We start from the raw sequence: 19924 nt of genomic DNA, 5'->3' as shown, positions 1-19924 counted from the left end.
CCTCCTTGTGCATCGGCGCCAGGATATTCTATCCTGGGTTGTCACTGGTGCAAGCTTCTGAGCTTTCAAATCCTTTTCGACGGTTGACCACCAAGTGGCTGGTCGTCTGCCACTTCCTCAAGGACATATATACATAAACAACCGAGATACCGAAATTGAATACCGGTTCATTTGTATGAAAAATATACCGGTATTCGATCCCTGCTTCTGCCTCTAAATGTATGTTAAACTGTAAGGCTGATCATGATGACAATATACTAGTATCTTTTCTTTTTCATGACAGAGGCGAGATGCACTACCCAGGCACCAGTAAGGTGGGGGAGGTGGACATCCGGTACGGAGGCTTCCGGCACACGGACGGACACTTCAACGTCACCACGCCCTTCCAACGGCTGCCGTGGCTCAAGTCCATATTTACCGTAAGTTTTTTAGATATTCATTGCTTTTTTAGGGTTCCGTACACAAAGGGTACAAACGGGACCCTATTTACTATGTCTGTCTGTCCGTCCGTCTGTCTGTCTGTCTGTCAATAGGCTGTATCTCATGAACCGTGATAGCTAGACAGTTGAAATTTTGACAGATGATGTATTTCTATTGCCGCTATAACAACAAATACTAAAAACAGAATAAAATTAATATTTAAGTGGGGCTCCCATGCAACAAACGTGATTTTTTTTGCCATTTTTTAGCGTAATGATATGAAACCCTTCTTGCGCAAGTCCAACTCGCACTTGGCCGGTTTTTTTCGCTAGTTTATACTGCCAAGCTTCAGTCACGTCGGCCGCGCGCCGCGTACTGTCGCTCACCGCGCAGCGCGCGTAATGAGATAACCTTAAATCATTTCACTATTAGTACATTACTACAGAGTCTGAGGCCGGGAAGGAAGGGGTTGCCGGCCGAATAGAATATACGGCCGAACGTAGTGATGCCGGATAGTTATGAGGCCGACAACCCGTTTTCACGCCGATGTGTGTATAGTGCTTTCTCAAACGTTTAATATAGGTATATAGTTTGTCAAAGGACTGTCTTATTTCAAACATAGACAGAGAAAATCATACTATCTTTGTCTTACACTAGTACTAACACCCAAAAGAAAAGGATGAGTATAGTTTTTTTTTGTTCTTATTTACTAACAAGATTTGCTTGACCAACTATATATATCAATCAAATATCGTTTTTTTTTTAAACTAGGAGTATTCCAGCTTCCAGCGTAGCAAAACCGTCTCGTGTGATGCGGAAGGGTCCTGGATTTTCCCCAGGCTACCATCCCCCCACACAGTCCTACCGCTCGAATGGCCATAGTGCCATAGAGCCCGTCAGGTTCAAAAAAAAAATGGCTGAATGCCATGATGCTGTGCCACAATTATATGTGAAATAGAAATTTTAAAAAAGCCACTTCCCGGCCTAGGCCTGCAACTTTGTATGAAATTTCATTACAGACCTCTCTTCTAGCCGCGCCTGAAACGTGATACTTCCCAGCCTAATATAAAGAACGTAATATCAATATTACATAGCATGTTTGAGAAAAATATTTTTTTGTGTGCGTATGTGTAGGCATAATGCTTGTTGTAGTGTGCGTGACCGCTAAAGACGCCGCGGCCTGACTTCGCGGCTGTAGGATCCTACATCCGATATTGGATCGGCCAATGTGAAAACACTCTTACCATTAATACTAATACACGTTAGTCTTACTAAATGTTAATCCAAATCTCCATTATTTTCTAGATGAACAACCTGGAAGAGCAATCGGACAACCACGTGGAGCTATTCTGGCCGAATAAGACCGCCACGGTGAACACGACGCACACATACACGAAAGAACCCGCAGGCTTTAGGCAAGCGGGCGTTGTTGCTATCTCGCTCCCGCTCGCGAGGCAGCATCTTGTCAACACCGACTATGTCTACGTACAAGGTATGTAGTCTATGGGAGCATCTAACAGGAAAACTGACCCGATCGATCGCTAGATGGCGCTGTACCGGTTGAAGCGAGTTCTATACCGCGCTAACGATGTGTCGACGTAGAATACATTTGTATCACGTTGACCCATTAGCTAGCCATACACGCACGGATTTGCCCGTCGGATCTGCCTGAAAGATGTGTCTGGCGGACACATCCGTCAATGTGTGGCGAAAAATAGACACAGATCTGTCCGCCGGATGCCCGTCCGCTGCCCATCTGTGTCTATTTCTCGCCACACATTGGCGGATGTGTCCGCCAGACACATCTTTCAGGCAGATCCGACAGGCAAATCCGTGCGTGTATGGCTACCTATTCTGGCTGAACAAGATGCCACAGTCAACACAACGCACACGAACACGACAGAACCCGCAGGTTGTTGTTGCTATCCCACTCCCGCTCGCGAGGCAACATCTTGTCAACACTACGACACACACTACGTATATTCTTTGGTACAGTCACCTGCAATAATATGCTACACAACGAAGGCCGCAAAAAATATCTGACACGATCTTATTTGTAGAACCATAAGAGCGTGTCACATATTTTTGCGGCCTTCGGAGAGTAACATATTATTGCAGGTACTGTACACTGTACGGGGTATGACGGGTATGTGAGCAATTGAGCATCTAACGGTAAAGGTGATCCAATCGATCGCTAGATGGCGCTGTTCCGATTGAAGCGATTTCTACATCGCGCTAAAACTAACGACGTAGAAGTAGAATACATAAACGTCTGATCGAATAAGACCGCCACGGTTTATATAATGCACAATATACGAATATACGAATGAGCCCCCTGTTCATCGGTGCGAAGTGTCAATGTCAATGAGGGCTAACGCGTATAAATTCGCCGCTAGGGGCGCTAGTGTAGATGGTGGTCTTTTCCATAGTTCGAAATGACAAATGTCACTCGTCACTTCAATGACTGACAGCTTTTCTATAGTCTTTTGGACCACCATCAACAGAGGCGCCAACTGGTGAGCAAAAAAACGATAGCCCTCATTTAAACGTTACCATTTTCCTTTTTCGCGCCTTCAATGCGCAAGGGAGCGTACGTGTACTGTAGAAGGCAGCGCTTGGCATCTAATGTGGCAGACTACCTAATACACACGATTCCTATCAAAGCCATTTTTTTGTTCACACCTACACCATAGCACTTAATATAAATTGACTAATGTACCCTATTTTATGCAGGTGAAAAAGAAAGCACCGGCGACGCGACCGTAGACTTCGACCTCGAGCGTTTCGTCCAAGCGTCCTTCAGGCAAATACTGAGCAAGAGCTCAAGAGATCTAGATCTGGCTACCACCGACATCGAGGTCGTTAACGACCGCATGCCGGTCGGCGTCAAATATATACATGAATACGATGAGACTGGTAACACTGTGAGTATTAAAACTGGCAATCAAAGTCAAAATCAAAAGATTGAACAAAAATGATTTGATTTGTAATTTATAACATAATGGTATGATAGGGACAACGGCGCCGTTTTTCTTGCTTTTTCTGAATCCTTCTTTCTTCTGAGTAATTCAGATAGGAAGTACCAGCAATGTGGCTAACCTTTAGAGATCTCAATTTTTGATACTTATCTAAAGCGTTATAATGCCAGCCGCTAAAGCGTAAGGCGCTGGTTCGAATCCAGCCTTAGCCACCGAGGGCCTTTACCATATTTTTCGTTTTAGTATATATGGCATCTATTTTCATTTAGATTTAGCATCTATAAAAAGTGACAGATTTTTGATCTTATATCTAATAAAAATTACCCATAAGGCCTGTGGACATCGGATGCGTGTCCGGTAGACGTCACGTGCGCGTTGTAATGTACAGATCCTTATGAGAGACGGCACACCGCTTGCGCGACGTGTGCTTGCACGGCTCAAACATTTTAGTGCATGCACATGTGCACGTCTACGCACACGCAGCCATTGTGCTCTGCTGGCTTTTAATGTTCGTTTCTAATATCAAACGCCTTTAATCTAACTTCGAATTCCAGGATGTAAAACAAGCGACCGTCTTCCACCTGCAAAACGCCACGCGCTTCAACGTGACCGGTGTGATGGACGTGTTCACATACGAAACCGGCAAGAGACTAAAGTTGACCGCGATACATGGCAACAGGACTTTAACCTTCGAGAACGAATATGAAGCTATTGATAAGGAGCTTAAACAGGGCAGCAAAATTAAATGGGCGGCTGATACTTGGATTAATTATGACCTTCACGTGACTAATATGACCTCGGTAAGTTTATCTTCTCATAATAGTCCCTAACGACATTTAGATCCCATGGGATCAATCAAATGTCTTCTGGTTTCTAGGCTCTGTCTCCCATATCTTGGTGATTCAGGCGGGGTCGCCATGTAAGGTAAGGTTTCGGTATTTTGTAAAAACGAGTGTTATAAAGTAACGGGATAAATAAGGTGGGCAAGAAACTCAAGTTGACCGCGATACATGGCAACAGGACCTTGACCTTCGAGAACGAATATGAAGCTATTGATAAGGAGCTTAAACAGGGCAGCAAAATTAAATGGGCGGCTGATACTTGGATTAATTATGACCTTCACGTGACTAATATGACCTCGGTAAGTTTATCTTCTCATAATAGTCCCTAACGACATTTAGATCCCATGGGATCAATCAAATGTCTTCTGGTTTCAAGGCTCTGTCTCCCATATCTTGGTGATTCAGGCGGGGTCGCCATGTAAGGTAAGGTTTCGGTATTTTGTAAAAACGAGTGTTATAAAGTAACGGGATAAATAAGGTGCGCAAGAAACTCAAGTTGACCGCGATACATGGCAACAGGACTTTGACTTTCGAGAACGAATATGAAGCTATTGATAAGGAGCTTAAACAGGGCAGCAAAATTAAATGGGCGGCTGATACTTGGATTAATTATGACCTTCACGTGACTAATATGACCTCGGTAAGTTTATCTTCACATAATAGTCCCTAACGACATTTAGATCCCATGGGATCATTCAAATGTCTTCTGGTTTCAAGGCTCTGTCTCCCATATCTTGGTGATTCAAGCGGGGTCGCCATGTAAGGTAAGGTTTCGGAATTTTGTAAAAACGAGTGTTATAAAGTAACGGGATAAATAAGGTGCGCAAGAAACTCAAGTTGACCGCGATACATGGCAACAGGACTTTGACTTTCGAGAACGAATATGAAGCTATTGATAAGGAGCTTAAACAGGGCAGCAAAATCAAATGGGCGGCTGATACTTGGATTAATTATGACCTTCACGTGACTAATATGACCTCGGTAAGTTTATCTTCTCATAATAGACCCTAACGACATTAAGATCCCATGGGAGCATTCAAATGTCTTCTGGTTTCAAGGCTCTGTCTCCCATATCTTGGTGATTCAGGTGGGGTCGCCATGTAAGGTAAGGTTTCGGAATTTTGTGAAAACGAGTGTTCGGGATAAATAAGGTGGGCAAGAAACTCAAGCTGACCGCTATACATGGCAACAGGACTTTAACATTCGAGAACGAATATGAAGCTATTGATAAGGAGCTTAAACAAGGCAGCAAAATCAAATGGGCGGCTGATACTTGGATTAATTATGACCTTCACGTGACTAATATGACCTCGGTAAGTTTATCTTCTCATAATAGTCCCTAACGACATTTAGATCACATGGGATCAATCGAATGTCTTCTGGTTTCAAGGCTCTGTCTCCCATATCTTGGTGATTCAGGCGGGGTCGCCATGTAAGGTAAGGTTTCGGAATTTTGTAAGAACGAGTGTTCGGGATAAATAAGGTGGGCAAGAAACTCAAGTTGACCGCGGTACATGGCAACAGGACTTTGACCTTCGAGAACGAATATGAAGCTATTGATAAGGAGCTTAAACAGGGCAGCAAGATTAAATGGGCGGCTGATACTTGGATTAATTATGACCTTCACGTGACTAATATGACCTCGGTAAGTTTATCTTCTCATAATAGTCCCTAACGACATTTAGATCCCATGGGATCAATCAAATGTCTTCTGGTTTCAAGGCTCTGTCTCCCATATCTTGGTGATTCAGGCGGGGTCGCCATGTAAGGTAAGGTTTCGGAATTTTGTAAAAACGAGTGTTATAAAGTAACGGGATAAATAAGGTGGGCAAGAAACTCAAGTTGACCGCGATACATGGCAACAGGACCTTGACCTTCGAGAACGAATATGAAGCTATTGATAAGGAGCTTAAACAGGGCAGCAAAATTAAATGGGCGGCTGATACTTGGATTAATTATGACCTTCACGTGACTAATATGACCTCGGTAAGTTTATCTTCTCATAATAGTCCCTAACGACATTAAGATCCCATGGGATCATTCAAATGTCTTCTGGTTTCAAGGCTCTGTCTCCCATATCTTGGTGATTTAAGCGGGGTCGCCATGTAAGGTAAGGTTTCGGAGTTTTGTAAAAACGAGTGTTATAAAGTAACGGGATAAATAAGGTGCGCAAGAAACTCAAGTTGACCGCGATACATGGCAACAGGACTTTGACCTTCGAGAACGAATATGAAGCTATTGATAAGGAGCTTAAACAGGGCAGCAAAATTAAATGGGCGGCTGATACTTGGATTAATTATGACCTTCACGTGACTAATATGACCTCGGTAAGTTTATCTTCTCATAATAGTCCCTAACGACATTTAGATCCCATGGGATCAATCAAATGTCTTCTGGTTTCAAGGCTCTGTCTCCCATATCTTGGTGATTCAGGCGGGGTCGCCATGTAAGGTAAGGTTTCGGTATTTTGTAAAAACGAGTGTTATAAAGTAACGGGATAAATAAGGTGCGCAAGAAACTCAAGTTGACCGCGATACATGGCAACAGGACTTTGACCTTCGAGAACGAATATGAAGCTATTGATAAGGAGCTTAAACAGGGCAGCAAGATTAAATAGGCGGCTGATACTTAAATTAATTACGATTTGCACGTCACTAACATGACCTCGGTGAGTCTATGAGCGTATGGTAGACCCAAAAAGCGATGGATGGATTGTGTGAAAGAGGATATGAGAAAGAAAGGAGTGTGCCGTGGTGACGTAAGATAGAGGAGAATGGAAGAGAAAAACATGTTGTGCCGACCCCACATTACGTGGGATAAGGGCAGGAAGAAGAAGAAGGCGAGTCTATATTTAATACAATTAGCTCTATGCATGATATTTTTTTAATTTTTGTAATCATAATTTATATCGTTTGAACACTGGAAAAAATTAAAATACTTTTGTAAACCTTCACATTATTAAAAAAATATTTAAAATGTTGAAAAATTTTGAGCGGTTGAAACGCTTCAAGGCTTTGTCTTCCATTTCTTAGTGATTCTGGCAAGGTCGCCATGTAAGGTAAGGTTTTGGAGTCAAGTGAAAACGAGAGTTCAGGGTAGATGATGCTTATTTCTGCTCAAGCGTTCAATGACGCTTTATTCGTTCTGACGAACAAGTCAGAACACTAAAGCTAGAGCTGAAATAGGGCAATAACATTCAATGGTCGGTTAATACTTGGATTTTTTATGCACTAGTACCCCGATGCGCACTTAGTCACAAACATCAGTAAGATCCAGTAAGATCTTGGTCCCGAGGACCATAAGGATCTTTTGTTATTGTGGCTCAACAAGGCTTGTTCCTTTACCTTTTCCAGGCGCCCTGTGCAGGGTCGCCATGTAAGGGTTTGAAGTTAAAATACACCCTAGGATAAACGATATTGACTAAGAGAAAATTTCAGTGGGAGAATGTAACCAATATATGTATACACCAATGTATGTATATGTATAAATGTTGTTTTATTATGTTTAATTAAGGGGCCCACTGACTATCAGTCCGCCGGACGATATCGGCCTGTCAGTTAGAACAAAAATTTGACAGTTCCGAACAACTGACAGGCCGATATCGTCCGGCGGACTGATAGTCAGTGGGCCCCTTTATCAGTATTATTATGTTTCAGTTTATTTCAGATTTAATTATGGTATTTATGATGAATTGTTTGTTTTGTTGTGTTTGTTTACTTGTCTTCTGTTGTGTATAAAATGATCATTCTATGTCATGGCGTTTGGCCTCCGCTTTGAGCCGGACATGTTTTTGGAAATAAATAAATAATAATACACCAAAGCAGGTAGCCCAAAATTTCTCTGAATTTCTTTATTTCATTTCAGGTTTAATCTCGTGGAATGATGTCGAGTCGTTTTCAATTTAACATTATTTTTTTAGGCGGAGACAGAATCGCAGCAGCTCATAATGAACGTTTGGTACCCGCTCCGCACCTTCAACCTCGTCGGCATATATCGACTACAAGACACACTACTCGACGGCAAAGCTGTTCTCAACTGGAACGTACGAGATGAGAACAAGACAGCGGAACTGAGGGGCAAGTGGGAGAATCCTCCGGCTGAAGAAGGAAATGTACACGCTGTAGATCTGGCGCTTGCCCATCCGTCGTTTAGGAAGGTCAGTGGCTGAAACATTGTGAAATAAAAATGTCAAATTTGTACATCCCGAATTCGAGTTTGAACTTGACACAATTAGTGTAAATTAAAAAAAATATGATAATTTAAATGTGTTGATAATATGCCAATCTGCAAAAAAGTACTGTGTTTGTGATTGTCGTCCACTCAACGTTTGTCATAAATAGTCATAATATAGAATATTAATATATTCGCGAAAAAAGAAAAGAAAAAGAAAAACATCAACAGCATATTGCTGTTGATCAGCGTTTACATTCACACAAAAATATATCTACCTCATCTTCCTCGCGTTGTCCCGGCATTTATGCCACGGCTCATGGGAGCCTGGGGTCCGCTTGGCAACTAGTCCCAAGAATTGACGTAGGCACGTTTTTAAGAAAGCGTTTCCCAGATGGGAAACTAGGCCTTGCTGGGATTAGTCCGGTTTCCTCACGATGTTTTCCTTCACCGAAAAGTAAATACCGACTGGTAAATATCAAATGATATTTCGCACATAAGTTTCGAAAAACTCGTTGGTACGAGCCGGGGTTTGAACCCGCGACCTCCGGATTGCAAGTCGCACGCACTTACCGCTGGGCCACCAGCGTCGCGCACAAAAATATCTACCTACTGTGTATATGTATATGATATATCTGTTTTCTCGAAGAGCCTACAGTATGAGGTTCTTCAGAAAAGGAGTGTACAGGTTTTTAAAGGGTAACACCTCTGGAGTTGCAGGCGTCCATAGGCTACGGTGACGTATGTTTGTTTGCCACCGACGTGGTATAAAAAAATGGGGCATTTTCTATGAAAAGGGACCTTATTGTCGATGGCGCTTACGCCGCACAGCGTGGCGTAAGCGCGATCGACAATAAGGTCCCTTTTTATAGAAAATACCACAAATATCCTTCTCATTTCAGGACGTGACCCTAAAAGGCACCTACATCACCACACCCTCCGTCATGTCCAACCTCTCCGCCGAGCTGCAGTACTCCGACTACGACAACGAGTACCTCCGCCTCCGCTCCGTCCTCACCGACAACTCCAACGGACCCATCAGAGACTACAAGTTCGCCCTCAAGTGCACACATCCATCGACTAACTTGGACTTGGACATGAAGTCGGATATTAATATACACAGTCGGTGGTACTATTTGAATAATTACTACAAGTTCCAGAAGACATTGTTCTATGAGAAACTGAGGAGCACGAAGTTTTTGGTGGATATGAATAAGAGCTCGGTGCAGTGGGAGGTATGTGTTTTTATTTGCTACTTATTGTATTTGATTAAAATCCATCAAAACACGCTTTTTAGGGTTCCGTACCCAAAGGGTAAAAACGGGACCCTATTAATAAAACTTCGCTGTCTGTCTGTCTGTCCGTCTGTCACCAGGCTGTATCTCATGAACCGTGATAGCTAGACAGTTGAAATTTTCACAAATGATGTATTTCTGTTGCCGCTATAACAACAAATACTAAAAACGTAAAATAAGTATTGTGTATATGTGATTTTTTTGCCGTTTTTTTGCGTAATGGTACGGAACCCTTCGTGCGCCAGTCCGACTCGCACTTGGCCGGTGTTTTTTTTTTGCGGTTTCGGGGTTGTAGTATGTCCTACATAATTCATTTTTCAGAGTATGGGTCCGGCATAACCAAAATCACCCTTTTCATATATAAGACCTATGTACCAACACACCCTTCACAATAAAGAAATCTTATATTATCTTACAAATAGCTATAATCAATCACTTAGCCCTACCATACTCTAATTTTATTTTATTTTCAGCGTGCGAACGAAACGTACTACTACAAAGTGAACGGCAAATGGGACCTCACATACCCGGACTATCGCATATTCACGCGCGTCAACAAACCGACCGGCAACGACACCGGACTCGCTACGCTTTCCATGAAGGATCTGAGCTTGATTGGACACTACAACAGTACTGATGGTAAGTTGGCGAATTCATGTAGAAAGCCTTTAAACTGCCCCCCATTTCCCTTTCTCTTCTAATTCATAATTCATTTATTCATTACTTTTGTGGGTTTACAATAGGTCTTATAGCTAAAAATTAGTACATTTACCACAAACCCTGTCATGGCAATGCATTGTAATGTACTTATTTATTTATTTATTTTCGGAGAACCAACAGCTATCAATTATACAATAGTTATATAAGTAAATAACAAAAAGCCAATTATAGGTTCCCACCAATAGCAACAAGTTAACACATAATTGGTGGTTAGCACTAAAATTTTACAACGTATTCAACTAATACTAATTTCAAAATGTGAATACCTACTTATCAAATACCCACAATTCAATACTCTTAATATACTGAGCTAAGAAAAACAAAACTTATTAATAAAATACATCAATAAAGTAAAAAAATAAAATAAAAATAACATGCAAAATTTACAATTTTTTTTTTAAATATTTATCAGTACGGTTTTTACTCACTATTATTTTTAGTCGCTTTATTTTTAGTGCCTCGTGCCTGAGGATGGATTCCCAAAGAATCCGAAACATGTCGCCAAAAGCGACTAAAAATAATAGTGAGTAAAAACCGTACTGATAAATATTTTGAAATATGTCTCACGATAGTTTGTGCGATTTTTTTTTTATTTAAACTTTATTGCACAAGCAAAGAAAAATGTACAAATGGCGGACTTAATGCCAAAAGGCATTCTCTACCAGTCAACCATTAGGTCAAACAGAGACATAAATGTTGGTGCAGGATAGATTCATAAATTATAACGAGAAATAGAACCAAAAAAAAAAGTCAAATATTATGTATATATATATAAACATAATAACGTAAACTAACAAAATTATGATTAAATACTAATACTTATATGATATACAAAAGATAAACTAATACATATTAGTACGTACAAGATGGAGAACATTATTTAAATTCTTCTGACAGAAGATGCTTGCGGAGTAGACGCTTAAAATAACATATCTGTCATGCAGAATGTTTCATACTGTACAGGCTCCTAATTAAAATTATTTAGGCTCCATAAAACTGTTCTTTTTGCCCCGTATACTTCATGAGCAGAGCCCGGAATTTTCGCGGCAAAACATAAGACTGTCGCGATCTTGCTAGAATTAGAAACATTTTTTTATCGATATCGATAGTTGTGAAAGTAATAGAAAAACGTTGGTCAATTGGTGGACCATATTTTTCTTCCATTACCCAACTATCGATATCGATAAAAAATGTTTCTAACTAGCAAGATTGCGACAGTTTTCTGTTTTGTCTCGAAAGTTCCGGGCTCTGGTCATGATACATTTCCCTATATTTGTACATACATAATTATTTTCTACTGTTAGAAATCTTCAAATATAAAACTTGTTAATTTCAGACAAAGATAGATATAACTCCGTAATAGATGGATACAGTCTAAGGAAAAAACGTGCCTCGAAAATCAAGAAAATTTGATTCTCGTTCAGAGGGCGCTACTAGTTTTGGCCTACAGTCGTATAGATGGCGTTGACGGTTTCGTTTGTTATTTAACAATTTTAACGCATATCAGTGAAAGAACATGGGTCAAAATCATAAAAATAATTAATGCAAATAAAAAAAACCATTTATCTATATTTAAATACATCCTATCGTATTTTTATAAATCTTCATTTTTAGTTTTAAAGTGTGTCGACAGATGGCAGTGAATTTACTGGGGTTAAAAAATTTACTATGACAGTACCGCTCTAGTATCAGTTACTCTATGATTTCAGATATATCGTACCACGTGGTGGGCATGATCGTAGATACGCGTTCAGCCAAGATGAACGCTTGGCGTGACTTCGATGACGTCACCACAGTAGATCTCGCATCCTACATCCGGCTCAACCACTCGCGACTCCTCACCAGCTCCATCGTCTGGCGACCGACCATCTTCAGCGAAATCAAACAATCTGCTGTCTACGGTCTCAAATACATGTACAGCCAGATTAATGAGACGTTGGTAATACTTAAAGAAGCGCCTATGGAATCTCATTTAGCGTTGAGGAATATTTGGAACGATGCTAAACCGAGAATACGCGATTTCCTCGACGATTTAAACGACTTACACGTAATTAAAGATGATTTAGATACTTTCGAGCAGTACTTAAATGAGTCGTATAACGCCAACGACTTTTACGTAAAAGATGTAGTGGAATTCACCTATTATGTATTAGACGAAATGGCGATTAGAAATCATTTAGAGAGTCTCCCAGGAATAGTGAATGATATGTGGGGAATGATGGGCAATACCAGTCAATCCTTAAAACAGAGCTTAACATACGTCGTAGACACAATTAAAATGGCATATTCAAATTTCTTAGACTCCGCTAACAAGTTTTTAGACGCAGATTTCATGGATTTAGTGTCATCGAGGCTTGAATCAATGATAATGCAATATGATACTTTTGTAAGGGACTTACATATGAAGTTGTTAGAGTATTGGGAGAGTACTTATGTGAATGCGACCAGTAGACTAGCGAAGTACTGGCATCAATTGTTAAAGTCCATGGAGCCCCTGTTCTTCAAGGTTCTGCATTACACTGAATCGTTTGTGTTTACCGTTTGGAGGGGGATCATGGATTTCTTCTATAAGCGACAACAAGAATTGACGGACAATCATTACTTTAATTATGTGTCGACATTTGGACAGGAAATGGACAAGTAAGTATACTCATACTTTATTGGCAAAGATAGATATAACTCCGTAATGGATGGATACAGTCTAAGGAAAAAACGTGCCTCGAAAATCAAGAAAATTTGATTCTCGTTCAGAGGGCGCTACTAGTTTTGGCCTACAGTCGTATAGATGGCGTTGACGGTTTCGTTTGTTATTTAACAATTTTAACGCATATCAGTGAAAGAACATGGGTCAAAATCATAAAAATAATTAATGCAAATAAAAAAAATCATTTATCTATATTTAAATACATTCTATCGTATTTTTATAAATCTTCATTTTTAGTTTTAAAGTGTGTTGACAGATGGCAGTGAATTTACTGGGGTTACAAAATTTACTATGACAGTAACGCTCTAGTATCAGTTACTCTATGTTATTGGTAATATACTTTATTTGACGACCGGTCTTGCCTAGTGGGTAGTGACCCTGCTTGTGAAGCCGATGGTCCTGGGTTCGAATCCTGGTAAGGGCATTTCTTTGTTTCCGAGCCATGGGTGTTTTCTATGTATATAAGTATGTATTTATCTATATACGTATGTATATCGTCTCCTAGCACCCATAGTACAAGCTTTGCTTAGTTTGGGGCCAGGTTGATTTGTGTAAGATGTCCCCTAATATTTATTTATTATATAAATTACAGGTCAAGATTTAATTCTGATTTATACATTTAGGAAATATAAATGGATGGAATCAATTATTGTTATTACAGCATTATTACTTATTTATTATACCCACTATACCTAGTTTTTTTAGGGTTCCGTACCCAAAGGGTAAAAACGGGACCATGTTACTAAGACTCCGCAGTCCGTCCATCTGTCTGTCTGTCACCAGGCTGTATCTCATGAACCGTGATAGCTAGACAGTTGAAATTTTCACAGATGATGTATTTCTGTTGCCGCTATAACAACAAATACTAAAAACAATAAAATAAACTCTCCTCTGGAGTTGCAGGCGTACATAGTCTACGGAGATTGCTTAACATCAGGCGGGCCGTATGCTTGTTTGCCACTGACGTAGTTTAAAAGAAACGCTCCAAATAACAAAGAACTCATTAGAACTCTTTACCTCTTACAGAATTTATAAAGATTTGACCACCAACGACCTCCTAACGAACATCAAGAAGTACAGCAGCAAGTTCTGGAACGTGATCTGGGGCAAGATCGAGAAGTACATCCCCTTCAAGGAGGAATTCGTACAATTGTACGCTGAATTTAAGAACGGCTGGGAGAATTTCTTGAAGACTCAGCAGGTTGTCTATGTGAGGGAAAAGGTAAGGGCTATTTTTGTGTCATTAACTTGATAAATTCTCAAATAAGTAAGTCTTAAGAAGAGAACGGGAGAGTAGGGCATTAATAAATCCCTAGTTTGAAGAATAGGGGATATTACTGCAATGTTCTGCCACCAGAGTGCAGGACGTAGTAAACCATAGAGTAACTTATACATACTGTACCTTTAACAGGTTTTTGACAAGTTTTCAGAGATAAAAAAATATGACATTGATGCATCAAGGCGGTTTGCTTACAGAGGACCTACCGGGAAACGCGAATCCTAAAATTCGCTATCTGCCTGTTTATCGCTCGAATATGCAAGAGTGACAGAGATGTTAGATAAATAATTTTTCTTGTTTCACGATAGACCCTCAGATTGTGGTAGTGGCGCCCTGGCGCCCCCTACGCAGAGTTTCGCGTAATATTCCCTATTGAAGTAACTTTTCGGCCTATGACATGCTACACTCAGATGGAACATCATATGATGAGTAGAATCATTTTCATCAGCTTTTGAGACCATCTATATGTATGTATGTATATAGGGTGGAAAAAAATAATGGGCCCTGGAGGGAAAGTGCCTTAAAACCTTAAGTTAGCTCATTTTACTTACAGGAAACTTTCTTTTATTTTTAAAAAGAAACAAAACTTTTTTTTTTCAATTTCATTTGTCTAAAAATATTGTAGAGTACTAAATATTCGATTTTATGGATATTTTGTACGACAGACGAGTGTACCTAATGTTTCTTGAAGAAATGTCATCATTAACATTAATTGTATCGACTAGTAGGAATAAAACAGCGAGTGTTTATTTTTAGTCAGTTCGATTCCCGGGCAAGACAAGCTAATTAAAAAAATGTTTGAATGCAGTTTCGTTTTAAAAAAAAAATGTTTCTTTTAAGTAAAATGAGCTAACTTAAGGTTTTAAGACTCTTTCCCTCCAGGGCCCATAAATTTTTTCCACACTGTAGATACGAGTATGTTTTTTTTCTGTTTGACAGTACAAGGAAGCCTACGAACGACTTAAGTGGTGGTACGACTACTTCATGATCGGCGAGGCGTGCGATAAAATATTCGATATCATTTACGATAAAGTTACCGACATGGCCAAGACCGCACTGCAGTACGAGGAACTGTAAGTTTTAATACAACTTATAGAGAATTAATTTTCCTTTGATTCGATTTTTAGTTTTGTCATGTGTTTTTTTTTTGCAAATTCTCCTAGGTTTATTATAGCAATTGCAGTAACTATCGTCAAAAGAGTAGTACTTAGTGCCCGTATCTTGGCTGTACTCGTAACAAAACATAAATCAGCCTACGCATATTATAATGCAGTTTTGTTTCTATTTCAAAATAAAAGAAAATTTCTTTTCAGTAAAATGAGCTAACTTAAGGTTTTAAGGCACTTCCTCCAAGACCCATAATTTTTATTTCCTCGCTAGTAGACAACACCCACGTTAAGGTACGTCAAAATCTAGCGAACCTAGCGAATCCGCCTGTTTGCCTAACAGCTTCGCATTCGTACCTTTAGGTCTAAAAGCACCTTTAAGCGGTCCACACTTGCTCATAACCGAGTGCAGTGCCAATTGAAGACGCTTACGTTACCTACAACTTTCTATCAACTTTCAGCCACCGCACACCAAAAACCAACTTCATCTTCGACCCTCGCAAAGGCGAGATCCTTCTAGAGCAGAAATTACCCATGTCCTGGCACGCCTTCAACCGTAGCCCCGACTTCACCGAAATACATGAATATCGTGTTGTGAGGGACTTTATGGATGAATGGTTGACCACTAACAAGAGCATCTGGTCATATTACTATGAGATACGGCCGTATATGGATATTAACAACGTCATGCCGCCGTTTGGAGGTAAGAATAACTCCTAGTTTACATGCTATCCTGGTATTATTGCTTCCACTTCAACGAAATACCTGAATATCTAGCTGTACGGGACTTCATGGATGAATGGTTGACCACTAACAAGAGCATCTGGTAATATTACTATGAGATACGGCCGTATATGGATATTAACAACGTCATGCCGCCGTTTGGAGGTAAGAATAACCCCTAGTTTACGTGCTATCCTGGTATTATTGCTTTCACGTCAACGAAATACCTGAATATCTAGCTGTGAGGGACTTTATGGATGAATGGTTGACCACTAACAAGAGCATCTGGTCATAATACTATGAGATACGGCCGCATATGCATATTAACAACATCGTGCCGCCGTTTGGAGGTAAGAATAACCCTTAATTTACATGTTATAATAATACCAGGTTATTGCTTTCACGTCAACGAAATACCTGACTATCGAGCCGTGAGGGACTTTATGGATGAATGGTTGACGACTAACAAGAGCATCTGGTCATATTACTATGAGATACGTTTTTTTTCTTCTGTCGGAAATGGATAGACAGACTTGACAATGACAGATAGAGCTTTTTTGGCCGCCGTAAGACGACAACCAGTGGGATTATATTCCCTACGAGTAGTATGAAGCATCAGCCAAATATTTAGGCAACATGTTTTTATTTTTATCAGAAACATGTAGCTATTTTTTTTCCGAGTGATTCTTGTCATGGGTTTCATTCCAGGCAAAGGCCTGACAGTCTTTGATAGAGAAAGATAGTCTTATTGCGATTCCTGTAAAAGGAAAGAGAAAATAGTGCCATGCTTTGTCCTTATCACCGATCGGGTGGCATCATAGGTAGGAGGCGATGGCGAAATACCGAAATTTATAAAAGTGAAAGAGAAAATATCCTATGCTGCCCAAATTTTATATGAATATTCTTTCTCTTACCCCCGGTCGCTCGGTGGCGCGTCTATAACTACTTGTATATACTATGTCTATGATTCCAGGCATGGCAATGATGACCGGACAAGGCACGCTAGTGACGTTCGACAAGCGAGTGTTCACCATATCAGAACCAGGCACATTCTTGCTGACCAAGGATTATAAACAGGGCAACTTCACCGTCCTGATAGAGAGCAACGACCAGGGACGGTACAATCTGGTGGTACTCACTAGGAGGAACTTGATACACATCGACTTGTATAAGGAGGTGAGACTTATTTAAACTTTCACGATTTCTATGTGTGTTACTAGCTTTTGCCCGCGACTGCGTCTGCGCGGACTTAGTAACAGCAGCTAAAGTAAGTATGGCGCCTGGAAAATTTCTCATGGCAATCATTCAATTTGAGCATATTATGCACACAAATTAGCAGGCATTCATTAATTATCTCAATTCCACCCCGCTTTTCACTTTCTTGAGGGATGATTTTCGGGATAAAAACTATCCTATGTCCTTCTCCGGGACTCAAACTATCTCTATGTCAAATTTCAACTAAATTGGTTCAGCGGCTTAAGCGTGAAGAGGTAACACACAGACAGACAGACAGACTTTCGCATTTATAATATTAGTATGGATTTTGTTATGAAACTATAGGTCTGATCTTCTTGTCTTTAAAATATGTTCATAAACTATGTATGACTGTTTGTTTCTGAATAATAAAAAAAATCTACACATTACTAAATTGTAAAACGGGACTTAATCGCGTATTTAAGTTTTAAGATTTTTAGAGGTTTTTGGAGTATCGCTCGCAGACGTATCTGCATGTTAAAAAATTGATTTAAGATTTACCTCCGACGTTTCGAGGACCTTGTCCCCGTGGTCTCGAAGACTGGCTAAAGTTGACATCAACATCTTCTAGCCGCGCGAGTTTTTCGAACTACCCGCACTTGGTCTTGTTTATCAGCTTGAACGTTTTGCGCACTAGCGATGTTAACGAAATTTCGATTTTCTTGGTACCCTCATATCGTGGTAGTGGCGCCCCCTACGCAGAGTTTCGCGTGATATTTCCTATTGAACAAATTGTTTCAGCCAAGGGCCTGACACTCTTTGATAGAGAAAGATAGTCTTATTGCGATTCCTATAAGAGGAAAGAGAAAATAGTGCCACGCTTTGTCCTTATCACCAACCGGGTTTTTTTTTCATGGTCGGGTTATGGCAGCATAGGTAGGAGGCGATGGCGAAATACCGAAATTTATAAGAGTGAAAGAGAAAAAGGATTATGCTGCCATACATTAACCTGTCAATACATGAATATGTCTTTCTCTTACCCCTGGTCGCTCGGTTTCATATCTATAACTACAATACTATGTCTATTGTTTCAGCAAATATCAATCGGTCGGTCATTGCCTCTCAACCTGCCCGCCGTGGTCGACGAATACGTTGTGGATCGCCATTCGGAAACCCTCACCGTGGAGTCGCAGAACGGACTGGACATACAGTGCAACTTCATGTTCCATACCTGCAAACTACAGGTCACAGGTACAGTCGAGTTCATAAATATGTATACATTTCTTCACCTTAATCCATTGCAATAAGGTGAAAATGTGTATACATATTTATGAACTCGACTGTACGGATAAATGCTTAGTTAGTATAATCTGCATCTTCTCAAATGATTTTTTTCGCCAAAGACCCTTATCTGTTAAACACAAGCCTTTGTTCCTTTTGTGGGTGCGCGTGCCCATTGTTGGTGAGCTCGTGATTGTGTATCAGCGAGTGGCATGCGCTCATCAACAATGGGCACGCGCACGCACAAAAGGAACAAAGGCTTTTGTTTAACAGATTAGGGTCTGGCGAAAAAATATTTTTAGAAGATGCGCTATTTTTTTGTCATCATCCGATCCGAGATATGGCTACTTTAGTCGATACTAGGGTAGCTATATCTCGGAGCGGATATGACAAAAATAAAAATGTTTTTTTACAAAAAAGAAATCGACACTCCATTGTTATTGGTTACGGAGTAAATTCTAAAATTATCTATAGTATTGTTTTATAGGTATTTATTTTATTAAGTAATAACACACCATACGGATACCATATACAATCTCGGAATTCGTTTATTTACAAAAAGTTCTTACTTCTGAAATAACTCCGTAACCAGATTCCAGTTTTTAATTTCTGTGTGGGATGAGCTTTACGTAGCCTTGCCGCATTACAGACGGTTGCTGACGATGTACGATGGGTTATTATTAGAAAGCAGCTCAGTTTGGTACTAAAAATGCCTAATAACATTCTAATTGTCAGGCTGGTACTACGCGACCCTCGGCGGCCTTCTCGGCACCTACAACAACGAGCAATACGACGACCTGCAGCTCTCCAACAACACGTTCACCACCTGCATCTCCGACCTGGGACACAGCTGGGGTCTGGAACCTTCCACCGGCCTCGTCTCCGTCGAAAACCACGAGGCCAAGAACGATACGGCTTGCGAGAAGTTCTTTAAGAATAAAGTGTCGCCACTACATCCTTGCTTCGCTGTGGTGAGTTCCTATAGCACGTTAAGTCCCCCTTATACAGCTGCAGATAAGACTTGGGACACAGCTGGAGTCTAGAACATTCTACAGGCCTAGTACCCGTCGAAAACCACGAGGCCAAGAACGAGGTGTCGCCATTGCATCCTTGCTGCGCTGTGGTGAGTTACTATCGAAATATCAGTTCATTTTCAACAGCTCTATATGTATAATGCCTGGGGTCACAGCTGGAATCTTGAGTCTACCACCG

General features: G+C 40.4%; 1 protein-coding gene across 1 annotated transcript in view; it reads left to right on the top strand.

Moving 5' to 3' along the window:
• LOC134755147 (uncharacterized) overlaps positions 1–19924 on the top strand; it is a 103787-nt gene that overhangs the window by 66658 nt on the left and 17205 nt on the right. The window contains exons 49-62 of the mRNA XM_063691632.1: positions 284–419; positions 1726–1912; positions 3154–3344; positions 3953–4198; positions 8160–8396; positions 9313–9645; positions 10179–10344; positions 12135–13065; positions 14156–14351; positions 15348–15481; positions 15976–16217; positions 17211–17413; positions 18526–18682; positions 19448–19683. Of these exons, the coding sequence (XP_063547702.1) occupies positions 284–419; positions 1726–1912; positions 3154–3344; positions 3953–4198; positions 8160–8396; positions 9313–9645; positions 10179–10344; positions 12135–13065; positions 14156–14351; positions 15348–15481; positions 15976–16217; positions 17211–17413; positions 18526–18682; positions 19448–19683 (3595 nt within the window). The remainder of the gene's footprint in view (positions 1–283; positions 420–1725; positions 1913–3153; positions 3345–3952; positions 4199–8159; positions 8397–9312; positions 9646–10178; positions 10345–12134; positions 13066–14155; positions 14352–15347; positions 15482–15975; positions 16218–17210; positions 17414–18525; positions 18683–19447; positions 19684–19924) is intronic.

The sequence above is a fragment of the Cydia strobilella genome, chromosome 2 (genome assembly GCF_947568885.1).
Source record: "Cydia strobilella chromosome 2, ilCydStro3.1, whole genome shotgun sequence".
In the NCBI taxonomy this organism is placed as follows: domain Eukaryota; kingdom Metazoa; phylum Arthropoda; class Insecta; order Lepidoptera; family Tortricidae; genus Cydia; species Cydia strobilella.
The sequence above is the reverse complement of the archived record's forward strand: the minus strand, read 5'-3'. Positions and strand labels throughout refer to the sequence as shown.